General features: G+C 52.1%; 2 protein-coding genes across 2 annotated transcripts; both read right to left on the reverse strand.

Annotated features, from left to right (window-relative positions):
* Window positions 1-6,092: 6,092 nt before the first annotated feature.
* LOC124527610 (EKC/KEOPS complex subunit LAGE3-like) lies at window positions 6,093-7,185 on the reverse strand. The gene is made up of 3 exons (XM_047100708.1): window positions 6,941-7,185; window positions 6,501-6,629; window positions 6,093-6,231 (listed from the first exon to the last, which is right to left on the reverse strand). Exons 1-3 carry the CDS (start codon window positions 7,183-7,185, stop codon window positions 6,093-6,095), a joined length of 513 nt encoding a protein of 170 aa, XP_046956664.1.
* Window positions 7,186-10,708: 3,523 nt separating this feature from the next.
* Window positions 10,709-16,984, reverse strand: LOC124527611 (olfactory receptor 1I1-like). Its single transcript, XM_047100709.1, is given in 6 exon segments — window positions 10,709-10,868; window positions 10,956-11,050; window positions 15,587-16,051; window positions 16,053-16,208; window positions 16,243-16,716; window positions 16,718-16,984. Coding segments are annotated over 6 exon segments (1,617 nt in total).
* Window positions 16,985-21,996: the final 5,012 nt, after the last annotated feature.

The following is a 21,996-nucleotide window of genomic DNA, read 5'->3' on the forward strand; positions in this document are numbered from 1 at the left end:
GTCTAAAAGACGGAGGTAAATTTCTCATCATTTGAAGATGCTGTAACTGCTTACCTGAAAAACACGAGGTGATCCACCTGAGAAACTATTAGAAATAAGAGAATTCAGTAAAGTGGCCCCCTATATAATGGATATGCAAAAACAAGAGCCTTCATAAATAAGGCAATAACTAGTAAGGGTCAACAAAACATCATTCACAATAAGAGTAAATGCTATGACATACTCAGGCATAAACTTAAGAAAACGTGCCGGAGGAAAACTTTGGAAACCTATTAAGGGAGACAAAAAGAAGGCTGGCACAAAATAATTTCAAAATGTTTTATTTAACCCAAGCATATCCAAAATACTATCATTTTAACATGTAGTCAGTAACAAAGCATTGAGCTATTGTGTGTTCTAATCATACTGTTTTCAGAATTCCGTGTGCGTTTTACACTTAACGTCTCAGCAGAGTTCGTGTGCTTAGCAGCACGGGTAGTTCATGACCACCACGTCACACAGTGCAGATGTGGGGCAGGGCGAGCGCTCGTACAATGCTGCTGGGCAAGCATATTTGTATACCTATATGATGTCGACATCCTCTATCAAAATGTAAATGCTCATATTATTAGAGCCCAAAGTACACTCGTAGGAATTTCTCCCAGAGAGTTTATTGCAGGGCACCCAGGATTGTTAAGTCTCCACGTTTTTGGCAGTTGCAGGCCGAAAGGTTTATCGGTTGCATTTCATCCCACAGTATAGGAAGACTCACTGTATCACATTGCTGTTTTGATCAATGAAAGTGGTCGTTTGTATCAGTTCATGTGTGTTGATTAACGAGACTGATTTATTTCATATTTTTATTAGTCGTTGTGTTTCTCCCTCTGTGACTTGTATTCTCATGTCTTGGTTCATTATGGTTTTCTATTTCCATAGGTTGGATGTTTAAAACTTATACAAGAAGCTTTTAAAAATTAAGGGGATATTGGGGCACCTGAGCGGTTCAGTCAGTCAAACGTCCGACTCTTGGTGTCGGCTCAGGTCATGATGTCACAGTTCGAGAGATGGAGCCCTGCTTGGGGCTCCACACTCACAGCATGGAGCCTGCTTGGGATTCTCTCTCTCCCTCTGTCCCTGCCCTTCCCCCGCTCTCTCTGTCTCTGTCTCTGTCTCTCTCTCTCTCTCAAAATAAATAAACATTTACAAACATTAAGGGGATATTGATATTTTGTTATACAGATGGCAGATGTTTTCTTCAACTGTCCTGGGTTTCTTTCTTTTTTTTTTTTTTAACCACTTAACCATTTTTTTTTCAATATATGAAATTTATTGTCAAATTGGTTCCCATACAACACCCAGTGCTCATCCCAAAAGGTTGTCCTGGTTTTCTAATGTCGATACATCTATCCTTTTTCATTTGGGATCTCTTCCAATGCCTTTTTGATTAAGAAGTTTCACTTCATCTTGAGAGTATATTATCAGCGTAATATTTGTAAAATAGTTTCGGCGCACCTGGGCGGCTCAGTCACTTGGGTGTCTGACTCTCACTTTTGGCTCAGGTCACTATCCCCGGCTTATGGGATCGAGCCCCGTGTTGGGTGGGCTCTGCGGTGCACATGGAGCCTGTTTGGGATTCTCTCTCTCTGTACCTCTGCCCCTCACCCATACTCTCTCTCTCTCTCTCTCTCTCTCGCTCTCTCTCTCCCACACACACACACTCTCTCTCTCTCCAAAAAAGGTAATACATTAAAAGTAAAAATAGTTTCATGTTTTATACCTAACTCTTTTATCCACCTAAGAATTATTTTGCTGTGAAGAGCTGACATTATTTTTGCCTCTTTTCTTGGAACAATTCTGTAGTTTTCTCAGTACCATTTATTAGATAATACTTGTCTGCTGATGTGTTCTTACCTACAATGAGGTATGTTTGTGAACTTTCTATTGTGTTTCATGAGTTGTAAGCTGGATGTGGATTCGTCTGTCAATACCCCTCTGTTTAACTTATGTTACTTTTAATGACTGGTAGGGTAATCCTCACTGATCACAGTTCATTTTCACAGATTTCGTGGCTCTTCTCACTTTAGTCTTCTTCCAGATGAGCAGTAGAAGCTTTTTTCCTCAATTAAAACATGTGTTAGGGGCGCCTGGGTGGCTCAGTCGGTCAAGGGTCCGGTTTCGGCTCAGGTCATGATGTCACCGTTCATGGGTTCAAGCCTCGCAACAGGCTCTGTGCTGACAGCTCAGAGCCTGGAGCCTGCTTCGGATTCTGTGTCTCCCTCTCTCTCTGCTCCTGCCACACTCACGCTCTGCCTCTCTCTTTCTCTCAAAGATAAATAAGCGTTAAAAAAGTTTAATGTTTTATTAGTCTCTAATTGCCTTGAATATATAGGTTAATTTGAAAAGAATTGACTTCTTCGTAATGCTGAATCTTGTCCTCCAAAAAAGTTACGTCTCTTCCTTTGTCCATGTTTTCATTTGTGTCCCTCAGCAGAGCTCTGCAGTTTGTTTCTCCACAGGCTCCTCTCCTTTCTTCCTCAGGCAATTTTACATTCTTGTGCTCGTTGAGTGTGGGATAGTTTTCTATTGACACTTCCAGTTGGACCTTTTCTTCCTGGAATGGAGGTATATTAGTGATTTTTCCATTTCTGATTTTGATTAATTTATTGAATATTCCTTTTAGCTTTCATATTCAGTTGATTTTTATGAATTTTCTAGAAAAAACAATCATAGTTACAAATAATATACTTTTGACCCTTCCTTAAAGTAAACATTCTTTTTTATCATTTTTAAATCTTTGATTCATGTTTATTTATTTTTGAGAGAAAGAGAGAGAGGCAGAGTGCGAGCAGAGAAGAGAGAGGCAGAGAGAGAGGGAGACACAGAATCCAAAGCAGGCTCCAGGTTCTGAGCTGTCAGCACTGAGCCCGACGTGGGGTTCGCACCCACAAGCCATGAGATCATGACCCAAGGCGAAATCGGACTCTTACCGACTGAGCCACCGGCTCCTCATTCTCAGGGAGAACAACAACAACAACAACAACAAAAACCCTTAGATGCTGCTACCTCAAACTAAGGTATTTTCTTTTTGTATCAAAAATAATTTCGGGGCGCCTGGTTGGCTCAGTTGGTTGTTGCTTAAAAAAGTTTTTTTAGAGTTGTATTTATTCATTTTGAGAGAGACAGAGAGTGTGAACAGGGTTGGGGCAGAGAGAGAGACAGACAGACAGAGAGACAGAGAGAATCTCAAGCAGGCTCCGCGCTGTCAGCAAAGAGACGGATGCAGGGCTTGCTCTCATGAACCGTGAGATCATGACCTGAGCTGAAATAAAGACTTGGTTGCTTTATTGACTGAGCCACCCAGGTGTTCCTTGTCCTGTCCTTTCCTTTCTGATACTGATACTTGCTACATCTATCGGCTGCTTTGGTATTGGCTAGGATTTTGACAAACTGTTAAATGACACTTGTGGAAGCGGGGATCCCTTTCTTACTCTTGATGTTAGCAGAATGCCCCTAGTGCTCGGCAGTACGTACAAGATTGCCCAGACTGCTTTAAAATGGGTGTCCTTATCACTTGAAAAAACTTTTCTCCTTGTGTACCAACTTGCGCTCAAGGCGTCGGTACGTCAGTGGTAATGCTAACCTGATAGACTGTGTCGGGACTGCCTTCTGGTGAAGCAGATCTTTGATTCGATTTCTTTGTTTACTGAGTGATCGGTGTGGTTTTCTATCTCCTCTTGAGTTAACATGATTATTTTTCATTCTTTCTTTACAAAATTGCCCATCATCTCTAAATTGTGTAACTGTCATAAAACCATACAGAGTATCTTTGTGAATTTTAACATTCTCCTCCATATATTTAAATCTGTTGTTACATATTCTTCTCATTTGTTATGTCGTCTATTTGGTTTTCCTTTTCCTTTTTTCTGTACCTGTAGTGTTGGTCTGTTTAAAGACTCAGATCTTGGTTCCATTGACCTATTCTAAATGGGGTTGGAATGCTTAGTGCTTTCTTGTTATTCGTTTTCTCCCCTTTCTTTGTTTTGTTTCTGTGTTGCTGCTGTGGTATCCCTACTTTCTTGAGTTAAATACTGGGTTCATCGATTTGCAATATTTTCTTCTTTGAAGTTTATTCTTTATTCTGAAAGGTCGAGAGTGCAGGAGGGGCAGGGAGAGAAGGAGAGAGAGAATCCCAAGCAGGCCCTGTACTGTCAGTGCAGAGCCCGAAGCGGGGCTCAAACTCACCAACCCCGTGAGGTCGTGACCTGAGCTGAAATCAAGAATCAGGTTCTTAACCGACTGAACCACCTGGGCGCCCCTATTTGTAATGTTTTCTATGCATGAAATAATTTAAGGTGGCTGTGTGTCCGATGCACAGACTTTGACCAGCACTTGGACCAGCATTCTGGATACAGCGGTAGAGGCAAAGCAGACGTTGATTCGGAGCTGTGTGGCTATGAAGAATGTGAGGTGGGTGTGGTGGCGGGGTGTGGTATCACTGGTGGCCACGCTGACGGGCAGGTTCCCCGCCCAGGTACTCGGATAGGAACAGACTGAGGAGGAGGGGCTGATGCCCAGGCACCTGTGACAGCCCCAGGAGGAGGAATCCTGAGACAAGACTTAGGCTGCCTCTGGCCATGGCTCCTGGTTTCTGTGAGCATGCGTTGGAAACACATCTGTCAGTATTAGAGCAGAGGCAAACTGGGAAAGCATGCAACCTTCGTCATTGGCAGAAATAAAAGTGTATGGTGCTTTTCGAGGGATTTCCAACGTGGGGTAGTGAGGGCAAAAGAGATCGTGGGATGTACAGTCACCAAGGGTTGCTGGGGCTGGTGAAGCTCTCTGTGTAACTTCTTGCTTCCCCAGAAGCAAAGAAGAACCATACAGAGAAGACAGAACTCAAAGTACGGGCAGGGGTGGGGGGAAGACAGCGGGAGCAGGGGAGTGGACACTCATTAGATCCCAGTTGCTTTTGCTTCATCTAGGAAGGGTTCAGGGTGATGACCATTAAAGTAAAATTGGGTACCTGCGTGTGTGTGTGTGTGTGTGCCTTTGCATAAACTTAGACATATATACTCATATGCATGTATTCATAGAAAGATGCCTAGAATAATATTCGCCAAGATGCTAATCGACCAACTGTGGTCATCGCTAGGATGTGAGATTTTTAACTCAAATGCTTTTAAATAAAAATCATATCAGTCTTCTAAACTATGTTCCCTGGGGGTGCCCGGCAGACTCAGTCGGTGGAGTAAGCGACTCTCGATCTCGAGGGTGTGAGTTCGAGCCCCACAATGGATGTAAGATTACTTAAAACTAAAATCTTTAAATAAATTAAAAATAAAGAAAAATGGTGTTTCTTGGGTGTCAACAAGTTTCTTTCTTTTTTTTTTTATTTTTAAAAAAATTTTTTTTCAACGTTTATTTATTTTTGGGACAGAGAGAGACAGAGCATGAACGGGGGAGGGGCAGAGAGAGAGGGAGACACAGAATCGGAAACAGGCTCCAGGCTCTGAGCCGTCAGCCCAGAGCCTGACGCGGGGCTCGAACTCACGGACCGCGAGATCGTGACCTGGCTGAAGTCGGACGCTTAACCGACTGCGCCACCCAGGCGCCCCTCAACAAGAGTTTCAAGAGGTTTCTGTGATACTTGAAGAGTTTGGATAAAAAGTTCACATTAGATGAAAGCCATCAGGAGTAATGCGAAACGTGCCAACGATGGGCATATTCCCACATGTTGAGAGTCCTTGATACCGAAGGACAGGACGCACGTGGGTTCTGCCAGTTCCCAAACTGCCTTCTACCACCTTCCGCGACTTGCACGTCGTCGACATCCCAGAAGCCGCCCCGCCCCCCCCCCACCTGAGGACAAAGGGAAGAGTATCCGGGGGTGCCGCAACTGAGAAGGAACAGGGAATAGCAAAGCTCAGTTTTATTTTCTGCAGTAGCAAACATTTAAATGGCAAACAAAACAAGGGGACCGTGAGTGCCCAAGGGCTCGGGCCCTCGTTGCCCTCAGAAGACCAGGCAGGCCCCCAACCTCAGGTGGCAGCTAGTGCAGGCATCACTGCCCTAGGAAGGACGGACCGCCCAGACGGGGGACACGAGGCTAGACCTTAGCCCCCTTTCGCCAGCGCAGGCTTAGCGGGAACCGGGAACCGGAAGCGCTGCATGGTCCGAATCACCACGCAAAGCTGGTCAAGAAAGTTGATGATGGAAATTCGGAGGAGGAAAGGGTTTTCAGCTCTCCAGCGGCTGAGAGAGGAGAAAAGGCAATCAAGTTGGAGGTGGTGGATCCTCCCCTTCCTCGCTCAGCTCCCCTCCCCGCCCAGGTACCCATCCCTTGCACCCTTCCCCGCCCCCAGGAGCGAACCCCCTACCCGCAGGTGCAGGTGTTAGAGCCTCGGGCCCTGGCCCGCACCTAGCCCTCGACGATCCAGCAGAGAGAGCCCCCCCCCCCACCCCCCATGGAGACTGGACCCGCCACCTGCAGCCACCCCGACCCCGGCCCTTCCAGAACTAACATGGCCAGGACGCTGCCGAACACAGTGAGCTGCTGCTCCACAAGGCATCCATACGGTTCCCGATCTGGGGCGAAAGACGCACAGGCGATCTCCGCCTCCAACTGGGACGGGAAAGGCACGCCGAGGGCGCTGGGTGCAGATTCGGTTAAGGTACCACCCCTACTCACTTAGGGCCTGAGCCCCCTTCTCAGGCCACCCTGACGAGGCCACCCACTCCCGACCCTAATGGCTCGCGGCCACCCCGTTACCAGGCCCATGTCCGCCCACCGCCCCCGGGAACCCGTTTCCCCCCGATCTCCTTCCTTCCTCCTCCCCCACCTCTCTCCAGCCACCCCGTGATCACCCTGCTCTCAGATCTTTGCCCCGCGCACCTCAGGTTACCACAGCTCCTCTCCCTTTCCGCCCCCTGCCCATGCCCGCTGTCCCCTCGGCTAGGATACAATATGTGTACTCGGGTTTCCGGCCTTCCGGCCGTGGAGAGGGCATCTCCGCCTGGCCCGGGGGCGTGAGGTGGTCGCGGGACACGCGGAGCCTCGCCGGCGACCGCGGCCTCCGCGTCCGCGCCTCCGAGGCCATGGCCTCCGCCGCCTCCCTGGCCCTCCTGGCCCCCCTGGCCCCCCTGGCCATCCCGGGCATTGTCGGCGCCGCCCGCCTCGCCGCCTGCGGCTGCGTCTGCCGCCTCCATGGTCGTCAGGCTCCGCCTCAGGTCCAGTCCCCTGAACACAGGTCCGGCCGCTCGCCCAGTCGGCTGGCGGCTGAGGCGCTGCGGCTCCTTCCCGAAGCTCCGCCCCGCGCGCCGACCCCGCCCTCCCCGCGCAGGCGCAAACGGACCGTCGGGAGGCTGCCGCGCGCGTGGCCGGTTCCCGCCAAAGCGACGCTCGCTGTCCCAGGCTCTCTCGGACCCTGGCTGCGGAAGCCCCGCCTATCACAGCTCGACGCCACCCCCAGGCGCCTGCGCCAACGGGCTCCTAGGGTTTCCAGTGAGGCCGCCAGGCCTGCGGCCGGTGCCCGCCCAGCCGGCCTTTCCGCCCTTGGGCCCTGGGAGACCCCCTGGCTTAGCTAGACTAGGAGCGCTTCCTCATAAAGCCCACGCAAGTCACCCCGGCCTCCCGGGAGCGCCGAGGCCAACATTTCCCCACCCCCACCTCCCGGCCGTTCCCTTGGGCGCCTGACTGGTTCCCGCCCAGCCAGCTCTGCCAGGAGCCCCTAGAGACTACCCCCCCCACCCTTGTCCTCCTAGCCAACGAGGGCTCCCTCCTGAGGCTCCGCCCCCAAGCATCCAAAGCAAGGGGGCTCCCAGGAGCGCCTGAGCAAACGGACCCCCCTGTGTTCCTCCCGGGCCCGGGACTGCTTCCCGCGCCCCTGCCCCGAAGCCAGCTCTGCCCTGGGCTCCCAGAGACCCCGCCCTCGGCCGCCTCTCCAGCGGCTGCTCCCTCACCAATCGTCGCCACGCGCTGTGACGGGTGACCCCACCGCACCCACGCAAACCAGTCCTACCTCAGCTCCACCCCCTCCCCACACCCCTAGCCCCTCCCCAGACCTCGTGGGAGGCCGCCAGACACCACGGCCTGTTGTCCAGAGGGCCCTGCCTCTTCCCTGGGCTCAGTGTCCCCAGCACGTGCGGCTCCACGACCTCGCAGCGGTTCGTGGAGGGAGATGGGCCACAGCCCAGACGGACACGGCCCCGCACCCCGTCCCCTTCCCCGGCACAGGTGGACACACCAAAGCGGCCTTTGGAGGGGGCGGCTGAGCACAGGTGCGGATCAGATCGGCGGTCTGGGAAGGTCACGAAGGGGCTCCCGTCGGGGGGCAAGCCTGCCAGTAGGAGGCAAGGAGGGAAGGGATGGCGACTGGAGCTAAAGTAGTTAGTGGCCACGGAGAACAGGGATGCGGTCGCATAGGAAAAACCACAGTGCAAAAGGGAAATCACTAAAATCCCAACTTAGGAAGCTACTGTCCATGTGCACGGAAATCCTGCAACGGTAGCCTGAAGTGTAAACGCCTCGTATCTCTGTGTGGTGGGATGGAGGGTGGTCCCCACTTCTTTTTTGTGTATCTCTCCCCCAAAAGGTTCAGAATGACTTTACATGACCTTTCGTGTTTTCAATTCTTTGACATCCTTGTGTGCGTGATCTCTACGCCCCACGTGGTGCCGGCACTCACGACCCAGTGAGTGCATCCACAAGTCAGGCTTGAGAGAGCAGACGATGCCATCCAGGGCGCCGGGCAGCAGCACTCCCCGCACCAACAGCACGACGAGGACCACGCAGGAGAAGGTAGCCGTGAAGTACATGATCTGGGGCGGGGGGGGGGGGACGGGGGGGACCTGCTCAGAAGGGGCCCTGCGGCCCCGCCTCCCCACTAGGGGCCCCCAGCCTCAGCAGGGGGGCAGGCGGGCCACACTCCCCCCACCGTGGTACGGTCCGTTCCGAGGTCAAGCGGGAGGCCAGCCTGCAGCCCCCCCCTTCTACTCCTCAGAGCCTGGGCTCCTCCCGAAGGACGAAGGACGCGGGGTGCTCAGCTGGCCATCGGCCGCCCCCGCAAGGACAGGTCAGCTGTAGAGAGGGAGGGCGGAGGCAGGACCTTGAGCAGGACATCGGCCTGGAGGCAGGTCCCATGCCTCCTGTGGTTCTCTGCACAGAGGCAGGGTCCTGGGCAGGACGGAGTGGACTGGGCCGGCCGGAGACAGAGGCGACAGCGAGGTGACCGCGAAGACCTCTGCCTCCGTCCCACCCTCAGCAGAGCAGGACAGGTAGGCAAGGGAGGGCCACGGGCCGGGTCCCCCCAGGCTGGCCGCAAAGCAGAGAGTGAGCAAGTAGTGAGTGAGGAAGAGAGGGAAACTGGGGCGGGGATGCCCGACACAGGCAAGTTCAGCTGGCGGTCGCCTGGGCCTGTCCCCTCAGGACGGAAGGCGGCTGGGCTGGAGTTTGGAGGTTGCGGAGGGCTACCCAGGCACGCGTGGGAAATCCACCGGGCTGGGTTCAAGGACCTGCCCCCGCCTCAGGCCCTGGCCCGGTCACCTCGCGTGGCGGGGTGCCCCTGCCCCCTCCCCCCCGGCGGAGACACCCCTTCTCCCCACCGGCCATGCTGCCCCCACCCCTGCCATCATCACCCACCCCGACCCGCCCGCCTCCAGCTGTACCTTTCCTGTTGACTTGACCCCCTTGCAGACACGGAAGTAGGCCAGCACCCAGCAGGCCGGCAGACACGGGGTCACCTCCCAGTTGAGGGCCCCTGGCACGTCCAGCCCCCCCGAGAGCCGCAAGACTTTGTTCCTGGGGGAGGGACAGCCCGTCAGGGCTGCCGCAGCAGACGGCAAAGCGACCGGGGAGCTGTCGCCGGGGCGGTGCTCCCCCGTGCCGCTGCCCTCGGGTCCAGCTGGGCCCCCCTGGGCCCCCGGGCCCCCGGCCCAAGCCCGCAGCCATTGCGGTGTGGGAGGCGGGAGCCCGGGAGCCCCCGGCGGTGTCCCCTCCCCCAGGCTGGCAGGCACTAGGGGACTGACGGCGCCCGCGACCGAGAAATGGTGAGGGAGCCAGGCCCGTCCCTTCCAGCTCCCCTAGGGGCCGCGCGGGGCGTGCTCCCTGAGGACAGGCAGGGCCTGGGAGTGGCCCCTGCTCGGCAGGCATCCCGCGTCGGCCCCCCCGGCCCCCGGGGACGGGTCCCGGCACACGCAGACCCGAGCCGTACGGGGAGCCCACAGACAGCGACAGGCACGGTGCTGCCCAGAAGCGCCTGAGCGCGGCCCACGCCTCGATGCCCGGGACCCGGGCGGGCGGCGGTCAGCTGGCTGCTCGCACGTGCGCCCGGCTGGCGCCTGCGCAGACAGACACACGCTTGGGGGGAGGGGCGGGCCGGGCCGGAAACAGTCACGTGCCAGGGGCCTACAGGAGGGGATTCTGGGCCTTAGCCTCGGGCCGGTTTGCGCACGTGCGCGGGGAGCGCAGGTGACGTCACCCGCTTCCCGAGGGAGCCTCGTTCGTTCGTTCGTTCGTTCGTTCCCTCGGCGGTTCAGCCGAAGTCCAGGCCGGGGAACCATGGAGGCCACAGATGGAGGCGCAGGCGGTGGGGCCGGCGGTCCCGAGGGTCAGCGTGGCCCGGGAGACCCCGGTGTCCCAGATGGCCTCGGAGGCCACGAGGGCCCCGGCGGCGGAGGTGGTGAGGGGGAGGAGTGTGCCGCGGCCGGTGCGGCCCCGCGGGTCGCGCAGGCGCTATGTGCTCCCGTCCCGGGCGCAGCTGCCGTGCCAGGGCTTGGCGGACACCCTTTGCCGGGACCCGGTGGGCACGGCGGGCCCACAGCCGGAGGGCCGGGGAGCCAGCCGCTGCAGTTGTATCCTCTTGGCCGAGTGGCGGGTGGCCGGGGCGATGGGCCTAGAGGAGGCGACGGGGCGGGGAGCGGAGGGGAGGGGGTTCAGCCTGGGGGTCCAGGGCAAGGAGGGGAGCGGGGGACCGGGGCACCGGAGGGACCGGCCCGGGGGGCGGATGGGCCAGGGGTGGCCGGGAGGGGTGGCGGGGAGAGGCGGCCTGATGGACCAGGAAGGAGGGGAGCGGACCTGAGAGGATGGAGAGGGGGGAGAGTGGCCGTGGGGAAAGCAGGCCTCGGAGTGGTCAGGACGCCTGAGGCACCGACGCGATCGCTTTTCGATGATGCCTTAACCGAATGGCTACCAGCTACGTCACCGTGCCTTTCCCGTCACCCACGGAGGCACAGGTGGCCCACCAGTGTCTGGCGACACAGGGCCAGCCCCAGGTCGGGGCAGTTCGGAAGGAGTTCACGGTATTCGGCAACGTCCTAATTATGTTAGTTCCAAACGGGTCCCTCGTGGGGGGTGGTGTCAGGTCGCTAGGGCCTATCTCCTGAGGGCCGTTCTAATAGTGAATTGGAGACACCAAAGGTTAGGTCCAAAGAGGTAGGTGTGGCACCCTGAGCCTGCGGCCACCTGAGGGGGGGGCAGAGAGATAGGGGCAAGAGTGAGGACATTTCATTTGGATTTTCTTTTTCCCTCACTTTTAGCCAACTGACTGCCGAAGACCCTGGCCAACTCCAGGTTTCCATCGCCTCCTGTCTTGACCAGCTTTCCCTGTTGGTTTGGACCATGCAGCGCTTCGTGCCCCCGTTTTTCAGATTGCCGGAGCCAGGCAAAAGGGGCTAATTGTAACCTAGCGTCCCTTCCTCCCCTAGGGCGTCCATTCCGATGCTGGTTGCCGCTTTATTACGGGGGTCTAATTGTTTGTATTGGACTTTGGGCCTTGTTTTTCCCTACTGCTGGAGGAGGGGCGTTCTTACAGCAGAAAATAAAACTATTTTTCCGCATCTGAGTGTATTTTCAGCTACTGTGTCAGAGCAAGGGGAGAGGGGGGAGAGAGAGAGAGAGAGAGAGAGAGAGAGAGAGAGAACCCAAGCAGTTCCTGCGCTGTGAGTGCAGAGCCCGACGCAGTGCTTGAACCCACCAACCGTGAGATCATGACCTGAGCCGAAACCGACTCAGGTGCTTAACTGACTGAGCCACCCAGGCGGCCCTCGTTGATTAATTTTTCAATTGGAATAGTCATATTTTACTTATTGATTGGTGAATGCTCTTTATATACAAGAGATACCAAATCTTGGCCAAAGTAATTGAAAATACTTTCCTTCCTCATTGCTTCACTGAATTCTTGTTTATAGTTCTTTTCCGTACTGGAGGGTTTTTAACTTTTTCTTGTATTTAAATATGAAGTTTATTGTCAAATTGGTTTCCATACAACACCCAGTGCTCATCCCGACAGGGGCCCTCCTCAATACCCATCACCCACCCGCCCCCCCATCAACCCTCAGTTTGTTCTCAGTTTTTAAGAATCTCTTATGTTTTGGCTCCCTCCCTCTCTAACCTCTTTTTTTTTTTTTTAATGTATGCAAGTGGTACATTTTTGTCATTATGATTTTTGTAGTTTATGTCCAAGGGAAAGCCATCCCCACTGTAAAATTATAAAATTTGTCCCTCATGCCATCTTCTAGTACTTTGAGATGTTAACACACAAGGAATTTATTGTGGCGTGAAAGATGACATTGGTCTAATTTTGTCCCCTTCCCCCCAAGGTTCCTCAGGTGTCTCAATGTCATTTATTGACTAATCCATATGTCTCCGCTGAATTGAAATGTCGTCTTCACCAGGGTCTAAACCTGCATCTTCATTTCTTCTTGCACATTTGTTTCTCCAGCAAATTTGGGCTAGGTGATCTGGGATGGCCCGATGGCCCCTCTGAGGAAACGGCCTGAAGGATACAGTAGAGAAAGTTGGGATTGGTGTGGGAGAAGGGACAGACAGAGACAGAGGAAGACAGACAGACCGGCCGACAGAGAGATTTGATTGGCTCAGCTTGGATTGCCCTTCGAAGGGCGCAGGGAGAAACATGAGGACGAGAACGAGATGAGAGAGAGAGAGAGAGAGGTTAGGGCATCAGTGGATTAGAGGACTGTTGCACTGGGGATACTGGAGCATTTGGGGTTTTCTTCTTTCGTTAAGAAAAACCTATTATAAATAATACTGCTATGAATATTTTGTTTAAAAAGATTGTACAGGGGCACCTGGGTGGCTCAGTTGGTGAAGCGTCTGACTGTTGATTTTGGCTCAGGTCATGATCTCACAGTTCTTAGCATCGAGCCCTGCATAGGGCCCTGTGCTGAGCATGGAGCCATCTTGAGATTCTCTCTCTCTCTCTCTGTCTCTCTCTCTCTCTGCTTCCCCAACCCCCGCTCACGTGCATGTGTGCGCGCTCTCTCAAAAGAAATAAAAGAAATTGAAATATATTTCTATATATGTTTAAATACACACAACCCTAGTTTCAGTGGTGATGGAGTTTTCAGGTTATTGAGTTCGCGATCTTGTAGGAACTGTACATTCCCCCATGACCTACTGATCCAGGTTTCTGTAATTACGGCATATTACCTGGTCAGCGGCTGAGGGAGCATTATTCTACTATGTAGGAGAGTGAAGGATGTGGGGAGAAAGGCCCAGATGGGTGGCTGCAAAGTTGATGTCCAAAGCCGAGCACAAGTCCCATGTCCTCATGGGAGGGTAAGGTTTCTCAGCCAGGACACAAGCAGTGTTCTAAGGGACCAAGCCAGAGCTGTGCCTGGAGAAAGAGATGTAAAATGAAGAGCCAGAAGCCAGAGTCAAACCCAACTTGAAAGAGTACGTAAAGAGCAATGGTGGAATTATTTGGGTTACTCGAGTCAGAAGAAAAAGAAAGCCGGTCTTGACCTTATTCTTAAGTCAAACAGTAAACAAAGCAGGATGCAAAATCCAGAAGCAAACAGCCACAACCACAAATAAACCAACACCAGCGTCTAATTACACAAAGGTGTTAAGCTCTGTTAGGGAAGAAAACATCATAAATAAAATGGAAAGACAAGTTAGGAAGACGTTAGTAACCCAAAGGGCAAACTAAAGTGAGTATCTTCAAAACACAAGTGACCCTTAGCAAATAAATCCATAAAAGACACAAACAGCCCAGTAGAAGATTGTACAAATGACAGGACCATGGGATTCCTGGAATAAGGATTATAAACAGCCAATTTGGTACAGGGTATTGTTTACCAGTGGGAGCGTCTACATAGCGTGAATGGAAGCCTCCACTCTTGGATCCCCCACGGAACGTTTCCGTGAGGATCTGCGCTCAAATAAGGACAGCCAGAAGGAAAGTAGCAAGCACAAAGCAGTTTGTTAAGGACAGTGCACTCTCCAGGTGGCAGAGCGGACAGGCCCAGAGGTGTCTGGGGTTTGGGGTGTCTTTTCTCTGTATGTTTGCATAGGTTCCGGATGGGTCACAGCTAGGGGGGTCTCCCACTGAGGGTGCTTCCCATCGTGTGAGCAACTCCTCCTGCCGGTTGGGAGGGGGAGTTTTTCTGGCCCCGCCCACAAGGTTCTGGCCAGAAGAGTCCATGGCCATCCTCCCTTGGGCGGGGAGAGTTGAAAACAAAACGATGTAAATCTATTATAATGAAGCTGTAGGTTACCCTGAGGCCAAGGTTGAAGAGGAGAGCCCCTGTTCTGCACCTGTGGCCCTTGGTCTGTCAACCTGGGGGTGTTGGAAGCCATAGGACCAGGATGTTAACAGCCACAAAGTCAGGACATTGTGCCCTCAGGCTTCTAACGTGTCACCTATTTAACACCGCCTTTGCCTCTGGCTCATGTCTAACCAACTGCCTACTTGATCGGTATGATCCTATGTATGCAAACAAGCAAAAGAAAAACCGTTATAAACGCAGATGAATGTATCCTAGGAAAAAGTCTGGGAGGACACACGTAAAACTGGTCATAATGGTTACTGCAGCCACTGAGTTTATGGGAAATTTTTACTCTCTAACAACACACCTTTGTGTAAGGCATGAATGATTTTATAATACGCATACATTATAGTGGAAAAAAATTTAAACATCTAAGCGTTCGGAGCTGTAAGTGCACTATGATTCCAGTTTTGCTTTCCTACTTTAAATGTGTATGCACGTACATTTGGTTTTTTAAAAATTTTTTTAAGTATATTCATTTTTTTTGAAAGACAGAGACAGAGAGACAGAGAGACAGAGCACAGCAGGGGTGGGGCGGAGAGAGAGGGGGACACAGAATCCAAAGCAAGGCTCCAGGCTCTGAGCTGTCAGCACCAGAGCCCGACGCGGGACCCGAACTCACGAACCGCAAGATCAGGACCTGAGCCGAAGTCGGACGCTCAACCGGCTGAGCCACCCAGGCGCCCGTGCACATACATTTGTAGTGCAAGAAGAAACCTGAAATAAACCATCAAAATGTTTACAGTGAGGTTCTCTCGCGGGGGTGAGGTTATAGAGGGCATTTTTTTTCTTTTTTGGTCACTTTGTAAGTTTCTGTAACTGCACAACCTATGCAATGACCATGTTTTACTTCCATAAATAGAAAGCAGTGTTTTAGAATAAGGGGGGGGGGGGAAGAGCAACAGAAATATTTGATCGTTGCTGAAAATGGGGGGAAACCTGGCACCCAAAATAGGATTCACCAGATGGATCACGTGCATGAAATTTCAAACTCCTGTGTGGTTGGATTCACCCCCAAAGCACTGGCATGTGCCAGCCCCACCCTGGAGAAGATCTTCATGAGCTTACACACATGGGGGGAAATGCCTGGTGGGATGGTAGGCCGAAGGCCTTCCAGTGCCACCTTCATTCCAATCTCCGTGTTGGAGAGGTCAGCAAAGGGTACCTCCCGTGTCACCAGTTCCCACAGAAGCACTGCAAAGCTCCCCGTGTCTGCTCAGCGTCTGTTTGTATCTTCAGGCTTCTTCTGCAGAGCTTCAGGGGCCACCCAGGCAGGTGCATACCTGCGCCCAGGGCATTGGAAGGAGAACCTGACGTCGGCCGTGCTGGTTCGGGCAGTCATGTCCTCATCAATCATTACACTACGGCTGCTGAGTGCGTGTCGTGGGATGAGGGGCTCTAGCGTGTGTACGAGGGCCATGCCCCTTGCCATGTCCAATGCAAACGTCACAGCCTGGCTCTGGTCCACAGCAAAATCGGTGCCTTCGTGTAATACATTGTACAGGGAGGGATCCGTATGGCATCCAGTGTGCGACGAGGGTGGGGTGTGGAGCAGGTGGAGACTGACAGGCACCTGGCACTGGGAGCACATTCGGATGTGAGAAACTCCCGAGCCGGGGACACTCCTCGTTGATTTGATGTGACCAGTGCCTAGGAGGCACTTTCTTTCCCGAGGGACTTGAGCAAAGCCCTCTTCACCTCCTTGTTTCGCATGCTGTAGATGACGGGGTTGAGCATGGGGGTGAGGACCACGTACAGCACAGGGAGCACCCGGTCCCGCAAGCCAGAGCACGCAGAGCTGGGGAGGATGTAGCAGAGGACCGGAGCGATGTAGAAAATGCAGACCACGGTGGTGTGAGCACCACAGGTGGAAAAGGCTTTTCTTCGGCCCTCGGCGGAGTGAATCCTGAGAATCGCAGCCACAACACGTACACAGGAGATCGCAACCGGGGCACGGGGTGCAAGAGCCACCACGAAACTGAAGACGAACAGGGCAAGTTCGCTGGCCCACGTGCTTGAGCAAGAGAGTCTGGTCAGTGGAGGGAGGCCACAGGAGAAGTGGGTGATGAGGCGAGGCCCGCAGAACCTCAGTGGAGCTGCAAGGACGGTGTGGGCGAACGCATCGGCCGAGGCAAGCAGGCGGGAGGTGGAAGCCATTCCTGCCCGGGTCCGTCCGACGGCCCCTGAGGACTAGGTGGTGCGGTGGCCGGCCGATGGCTGCATAGCGGTCACAGGCCACGGCTGTGAGCAGGAAGCGCTCCCAGGGAGCCAGGAAGTGGAGAAAGAAGATCTGGGGAAGACAAGCACGATGGGGCACGGTCCGCACTGCTGCCAGCAGGTGTTCCAGCACCTGAGGCCCCGTGCTGGAGATATAGGCAGTGTCCAGCAGTGAGAGGTTGACTAAGAAGTCGTACACGGGAGTGTGGAGTCGGGAGTCCATCACAGTAAGGCTGGCAACGCCCAGCCACGCTGTGGACCGGCAGAAAGATCACAAAGAGCAAGGGCCTCAACGCCTCTGCGTCGGCCAGCCCTTCCAGAAGGAACAGCGACACTCGGGTCTCATTCCCCAGCTGCCCGGAACCATGCGCAGAAACCTGCACCCGTAGAGTCCAACTCAGAGTCAGATGAGGATCCAAGTGCGGAGTTCCAATTTGCACAAGGCAGCAGGGGTGAGGGAAGGTCCAGAGACAACAACAACAACAAGAAAAAGAGACACGTTTCAAGCTTAAGAAAATAAGACTCAGAATCGGGGGAGTGAGGCTAGGTTCAGGAGGCCAGCGGTAAGGTAGAGGCCAGTAGAATGGATCGGTAACCCCACACCAAGACAAGGTGCACAGACCTTGAAGCCACGGCGCATGCACCTCCTGTAAGGATATCAAAGTCAGTCCCTCAGAAGCTTCTACCTGAATAAGGACCCTAGACCTCGTAATTACCTGCAGTGGTCCCCTTATTTCACCCTCACCAACCCAGCAGAGCCCCAACTCAGGAGCAGTGATAGGACACCAGTCAGGTCCCTCCTCCTCCCGCTCTGAACCTTTCAGTGCCTCCCATCTCACTCAGCGTCAAAGTCCCCCCGGCGACCTACCAGGCCCTCTGTGATACGCTCTCCCTCCTCTCTCCTCTCCTCTCCTCTCCTCTCCTCTCCTCTCCTCTCCTCTCCTCTCTCTCCTCTCCTCTCTCTCCTCTCCTCTCCTCTCCTCTCCTCTCCTCTCCGACCATCGGGCAAGAAGTCTGTCAGCTCCGTGCCCCATATCACATCTTCGGACTGGCCCACAGCAGCAAACGCCCTTGCCTATTCCCTGCCTCGGTGGAAGAGAGCCCTGCCCTCCTATCCAAGGCTAGCTTGTCCGATTTCCCCAGCTGCTCTCTTCATTGTGTCAGCCCTGCTCGGCAACCCTTTTACATGGGAATGTGCTAAATGCCACTCGACTGTTCACTCTCAGATGGTTTATTTTATGTTGTCTCGATTTTACCTCCATGAAAAAAGGAAGCAAAATAAAGACTTTTTCAGACATATAAAAGCTGAGATTAACTCGTTGTCAGCGGAAAACCTGCACTACAACAAATGTTAAAGGCTGTTCTCCACAAGCAAGGATGATAGCACGTGGGAACTTGGACCTACATGAAGTAACGAAGAGGGTCCCAGAATTGGAAAGTATGTGGGTCAATGTAAACATTTTTTCTCCCTTCAAAACGTCTCTCAATCGTCGCAAACCATCTAAAGCAAAAATATTGACAACACGGCGTGGGGTGTGTAACTGCTATAGAAATAAAAGGTACGACAACAATAGCACAAAGGACACCAGTGGGTGGTTGGAAGGGTACTGCTGTAATGTTCTTACGTTACGTGCGAAGGGATTTGAAATTACTTGAAGGTGGTCTATGATGAGGTAAAACACATATTAGGATCCCTAGAACCCTAGGTTTAATATGTACACTTCTCTGGCGGAGATAAAGTGAATTTCTAGAAATTACTCAATCTGAAAGGAGTCGCGAAAAGACAGAGAGGGGAACACAGAACACATGGGGCAAACAGAAAATAAATAGCAGGATGGTAGATTGAAACTCAACGATACCCCTCGTTACATTTATTCTAAATGGTCTAAATGTGGCAAGTAAAACACGGAGATTGCCAGACTGGATAAAAAGGCAAAGCAAAACTATATGCTACGCCTAAGAAATGCGCTCTGTGAAGACACAGATACGGTAAAAGTAAAAAGATGGGCAGAGATACACCATGCAAGTCTTCTAATAAGAAAGTTTGAGTAGCTATATTAAGAGCAGGCAGAACAGACTTCAGGACGAGGAATACGATGGGGTGGAGGACGTTTGCTCACGACAGAGGGGTCACTCTGTGAAGAAGACATAAAATCAAGACCTAAATACATAGTCGGAAAGAAATAACGAAGCTAAGAGGAGATATGAATAAAACGTTAAACGGACAAACAATAGAGGAAAATCCATGAAGCGGAAAGCCTTTTTTTCCTTTCTTTCTTTTCTGTTTTAATGTTTATTTTTGACACAGAGAGAGACAGGGCGCGAGTGGGGGAGGAGCAAAGAGAGAGGGGGGACACAGAATCCGCAACAGGCTCCAGGCTCCAGGCTCTGAGCCGGCAGCACAGAGTCCGATGCGGGGCTCGAACCGACGGACGGACCGTGAGATCATGACCTGAGCCGAAGTCAGACCCTTAACCGACTGGGCCACTCAGGCGCCCTCTCCCCCACTTTTTAAAGGTTTTATTCATTTTTGAGAGAGTGCGTGTGGGGGAGGGGCAGGGAGAGGGGGACAGAGGATCTGAAGTGAACTGCGCTGACAGCAGCGAGCCCCATGTGGGGCCTGAACTCACCAACTGCCAGATCGTGACCTGAGCCAAAGTCGGACGCTCAACCGACTGAGCCACCCAGGTGTCCCCGAAAGCTTCTTTAAAAAAAAAAAAAACAAAAACAAACAAACAAACAAACAAAAAACATACCAGGGGCGCCTGGGTGGCTCAGTCGGTTGAGCGGCCGACTTCGGCTCAGGTCACGATCTCGCGGTCCGTGAGTTCGAGCCCCGCGTCGGGCTCTGTGCTGACAGCTCAGAGCCTGGAGCCTGTTTCAGATTCTGTGTCTCCCTCGCTCTGACCCTCCCCCGTTCATTCATGCTCTGTCTCTCTCTGTCTCAAAAATAGACACACGCTAAAAAAATGTTTTTCTAAAAATACCAATAAAGCTGATTTTGAATTTTTTTTTCAAAGTTTATTTATTTTTGGGACAGAGAGAGACAGAGCATGAACGGGCGAGGGGCAGAGAGAGAGGGAGACACAGAATCGGAAACAGGATCCAGGCTCTGAGCCGTCAGCCCAGAGCCCGACGCGGGGCTCGAACTCACGGACCGCGAGATCGTGACCTGAGCCGAAGTCGGCCGCTCAACCGACTGCGCCACCCAGGCGCCCCAATAAAGCTGATTTTGAAAAATAAAGTGTAACCAGGGAATATTAGGAACAATATTTGTGGGTAAGTTTCCCAATTTAGATGAAATGGACAAATTCCTTGAGTGACACAAATTACCAAAACTGACTCAAGAAGAAATAGAAGACCCGAATATCCCTACATCTATGAAAGCAATGGAGCCGAAAACTCCAGGCCCCCGTGGCTTTACTAGTGGCTACCACCAAATACTTAAAGGAGAACTATCACCAATCCTACACAAATGCTTTCAGGAAGCAAAGGAGGAGAAACATTTCCCAAATGATCTTATGAGGCCAGCATTACACAACCCCCAAACCAGATGAAGACATGGCAAGAAAAGAAAACCACAGAGCAATATCCTTCAGGAAGTCACACACACAAAAGAACTTGATTCGGTATTAGCAAATTCAACCCAGCAACATACAAAGAGGATGATACCATCATGGCCAAGTGGGGTTCATCCCAAGAATTGGTTTTCATTAAAAACAAAAAAGTCAACCAGTGTCATCTGTCATATTAAGAAAATAAAGGAGAAAAAACATGTGATCATTTCAACAGACACAGAAAAAAAGCATCAGACAATATCCAACAACCACTCATGACAAAAACTCTCGGAAAACTAGGACTAGAGGGAAACGTTCTTAATCTGATAAAGGGAACCTACAAAAATCCTACAGCTAACATGATACTTAATGGTGAAAGATAGAATCACCGCCCCCGCTCCCTCGCCCGCAAAGTTTGAGAAACAAGGTATGGATGTTCACCACTTCCATTCAACACTGTCCTGGAAATCCTAGGCAGTGCACTAGGCAAGAAAGAGGAATAAAAGTAGTGACACAGATTGCAAAAAAAGAAACGGGATTATCTTCATTCAGAGATGACATGCTTGTTTACGTAGAAACCCCTAAGTGATGTGCAAAAAAAAAAGAAGAGTGACATTTTAAAAAATCACTACCATTTACAATAGCATCCCCAAACATGAAGTATTTGGGGACACATGTAATAACATATGTGCAAAACCTTTACGGCGAACACTAAAAACTATTGATAAGCGAAAGAAAGCTTACAAAAATGGAGAAACGCATCCTATGCGTGGAGCGGAAGATCCTGTATTCTTTTTTCTTTTAGCGTTTATTTATTTATTTTGGAAGAGACAGAGAGAGCATGAGCAGGGGAGGGGCAGAGAGAGAGAGAGAGAGAGGGAGCGAGAGAGGGAGGGAGAGAGAGAGAGAGAGAGAGAGAATATCCCAAGCAGGCTCGGAGCTGTCAGTGCACACCCCGACTCTGGGCCCGGTCTCACAAACCGTGAGATCATGACCTGAGCCGAAATCAAGAGTCAGACGCTTAATCGACTGAGCCACCCAGGTGCCCCAAGGCCCTGTATTCTTAAGATGTACACTCCCACCACATCATTCTAGAAATTCATTGCAAACCCAGTAAAAATCGTGATAACGCAGAAATGGACAAGCTGATTCCAAAGTGTATATCCAAATGCAAAGAACCTGGAATAGGCAGCTCGAACTTGCAAAAGAGGAATAAAGTCGGAAGACATAAGGACGACTAAAAGAGGATACAGACAGAATGGAAAGTTCACATGTCACTGGTGGGACTGTAAGTTGGTATGATCACATCGGAAAACCGTGCTTCCGTTTCTTATACAGTCACACTTACGCTTACCATGTGACCCAGAAATCCCACTTCTGCTATTTACACAAGGGAATTAAAAATATATGTGTGTGCAAAGACTTGTACGTGAATCTTCGTATCAACTTGATTAACAATAACCGCAGTTTGGAAACAAGCCAAACGTCCAATAGCAGGTGAGTGGTTAAGCCTAAGTTACGGTACATCCACGCGATGGAATACCGGTCAGCAACAAAGAAGGATGGACATACTGTGTGATTCCTGGAAATTCCAGAAAAGGCAAAATCTAAGCTGAATTTGCTGTGTGGGGGCAGACTGTAGAGGAGGACATTGTCTGCACGGAGGCACAAGGGCGAC

The sequence above is a fragment of the Lynx rufus genome, unplaced genomic scaffold, assembly GCF_022079265.1.
Source record: "Lynx rufus isolate CCGP_SWC_20201006 ecotype Redwood Valley unplaced genomic scaffold, mLynRuf1.p SCAF_52, whole genome shotgun sequence".
NCBI classification, from domain to species: Eukaryota; Metazoa; Chordata; class Mammalia; order Carnivora; family Felidae; genus Lynx; species Lynx rufus.

What these genes read in the sequence shown, in the direction of transcription:
- LOC124527610 (XM_047100708.1), bottom strand. Translation starts at nt 7,185, where the DNA reads ATGGAGGCGGCAGACGCAGCCGCAGGCGGCGAGGCGGGCGGCGCCGAC. An exon ending in GAAACCCGAGTACACATATT is followed by an intron (nt 6,630 to 6,940) that starts GTATCCTAGCCG and finishes ATCTGCACCCAG; the next exon opens with CGCCCTCGGCGTGCCTTTCC. An exon ending in TTCGGCAGCGTCCTGGCCAT is followed by an intron (nt 6,232 to 6,500) that starts GTTAGTTCTGGA and finishes CTCCTCTCTCAG; the next exon opens with CCGCTGGAGAGCTGAAAACC.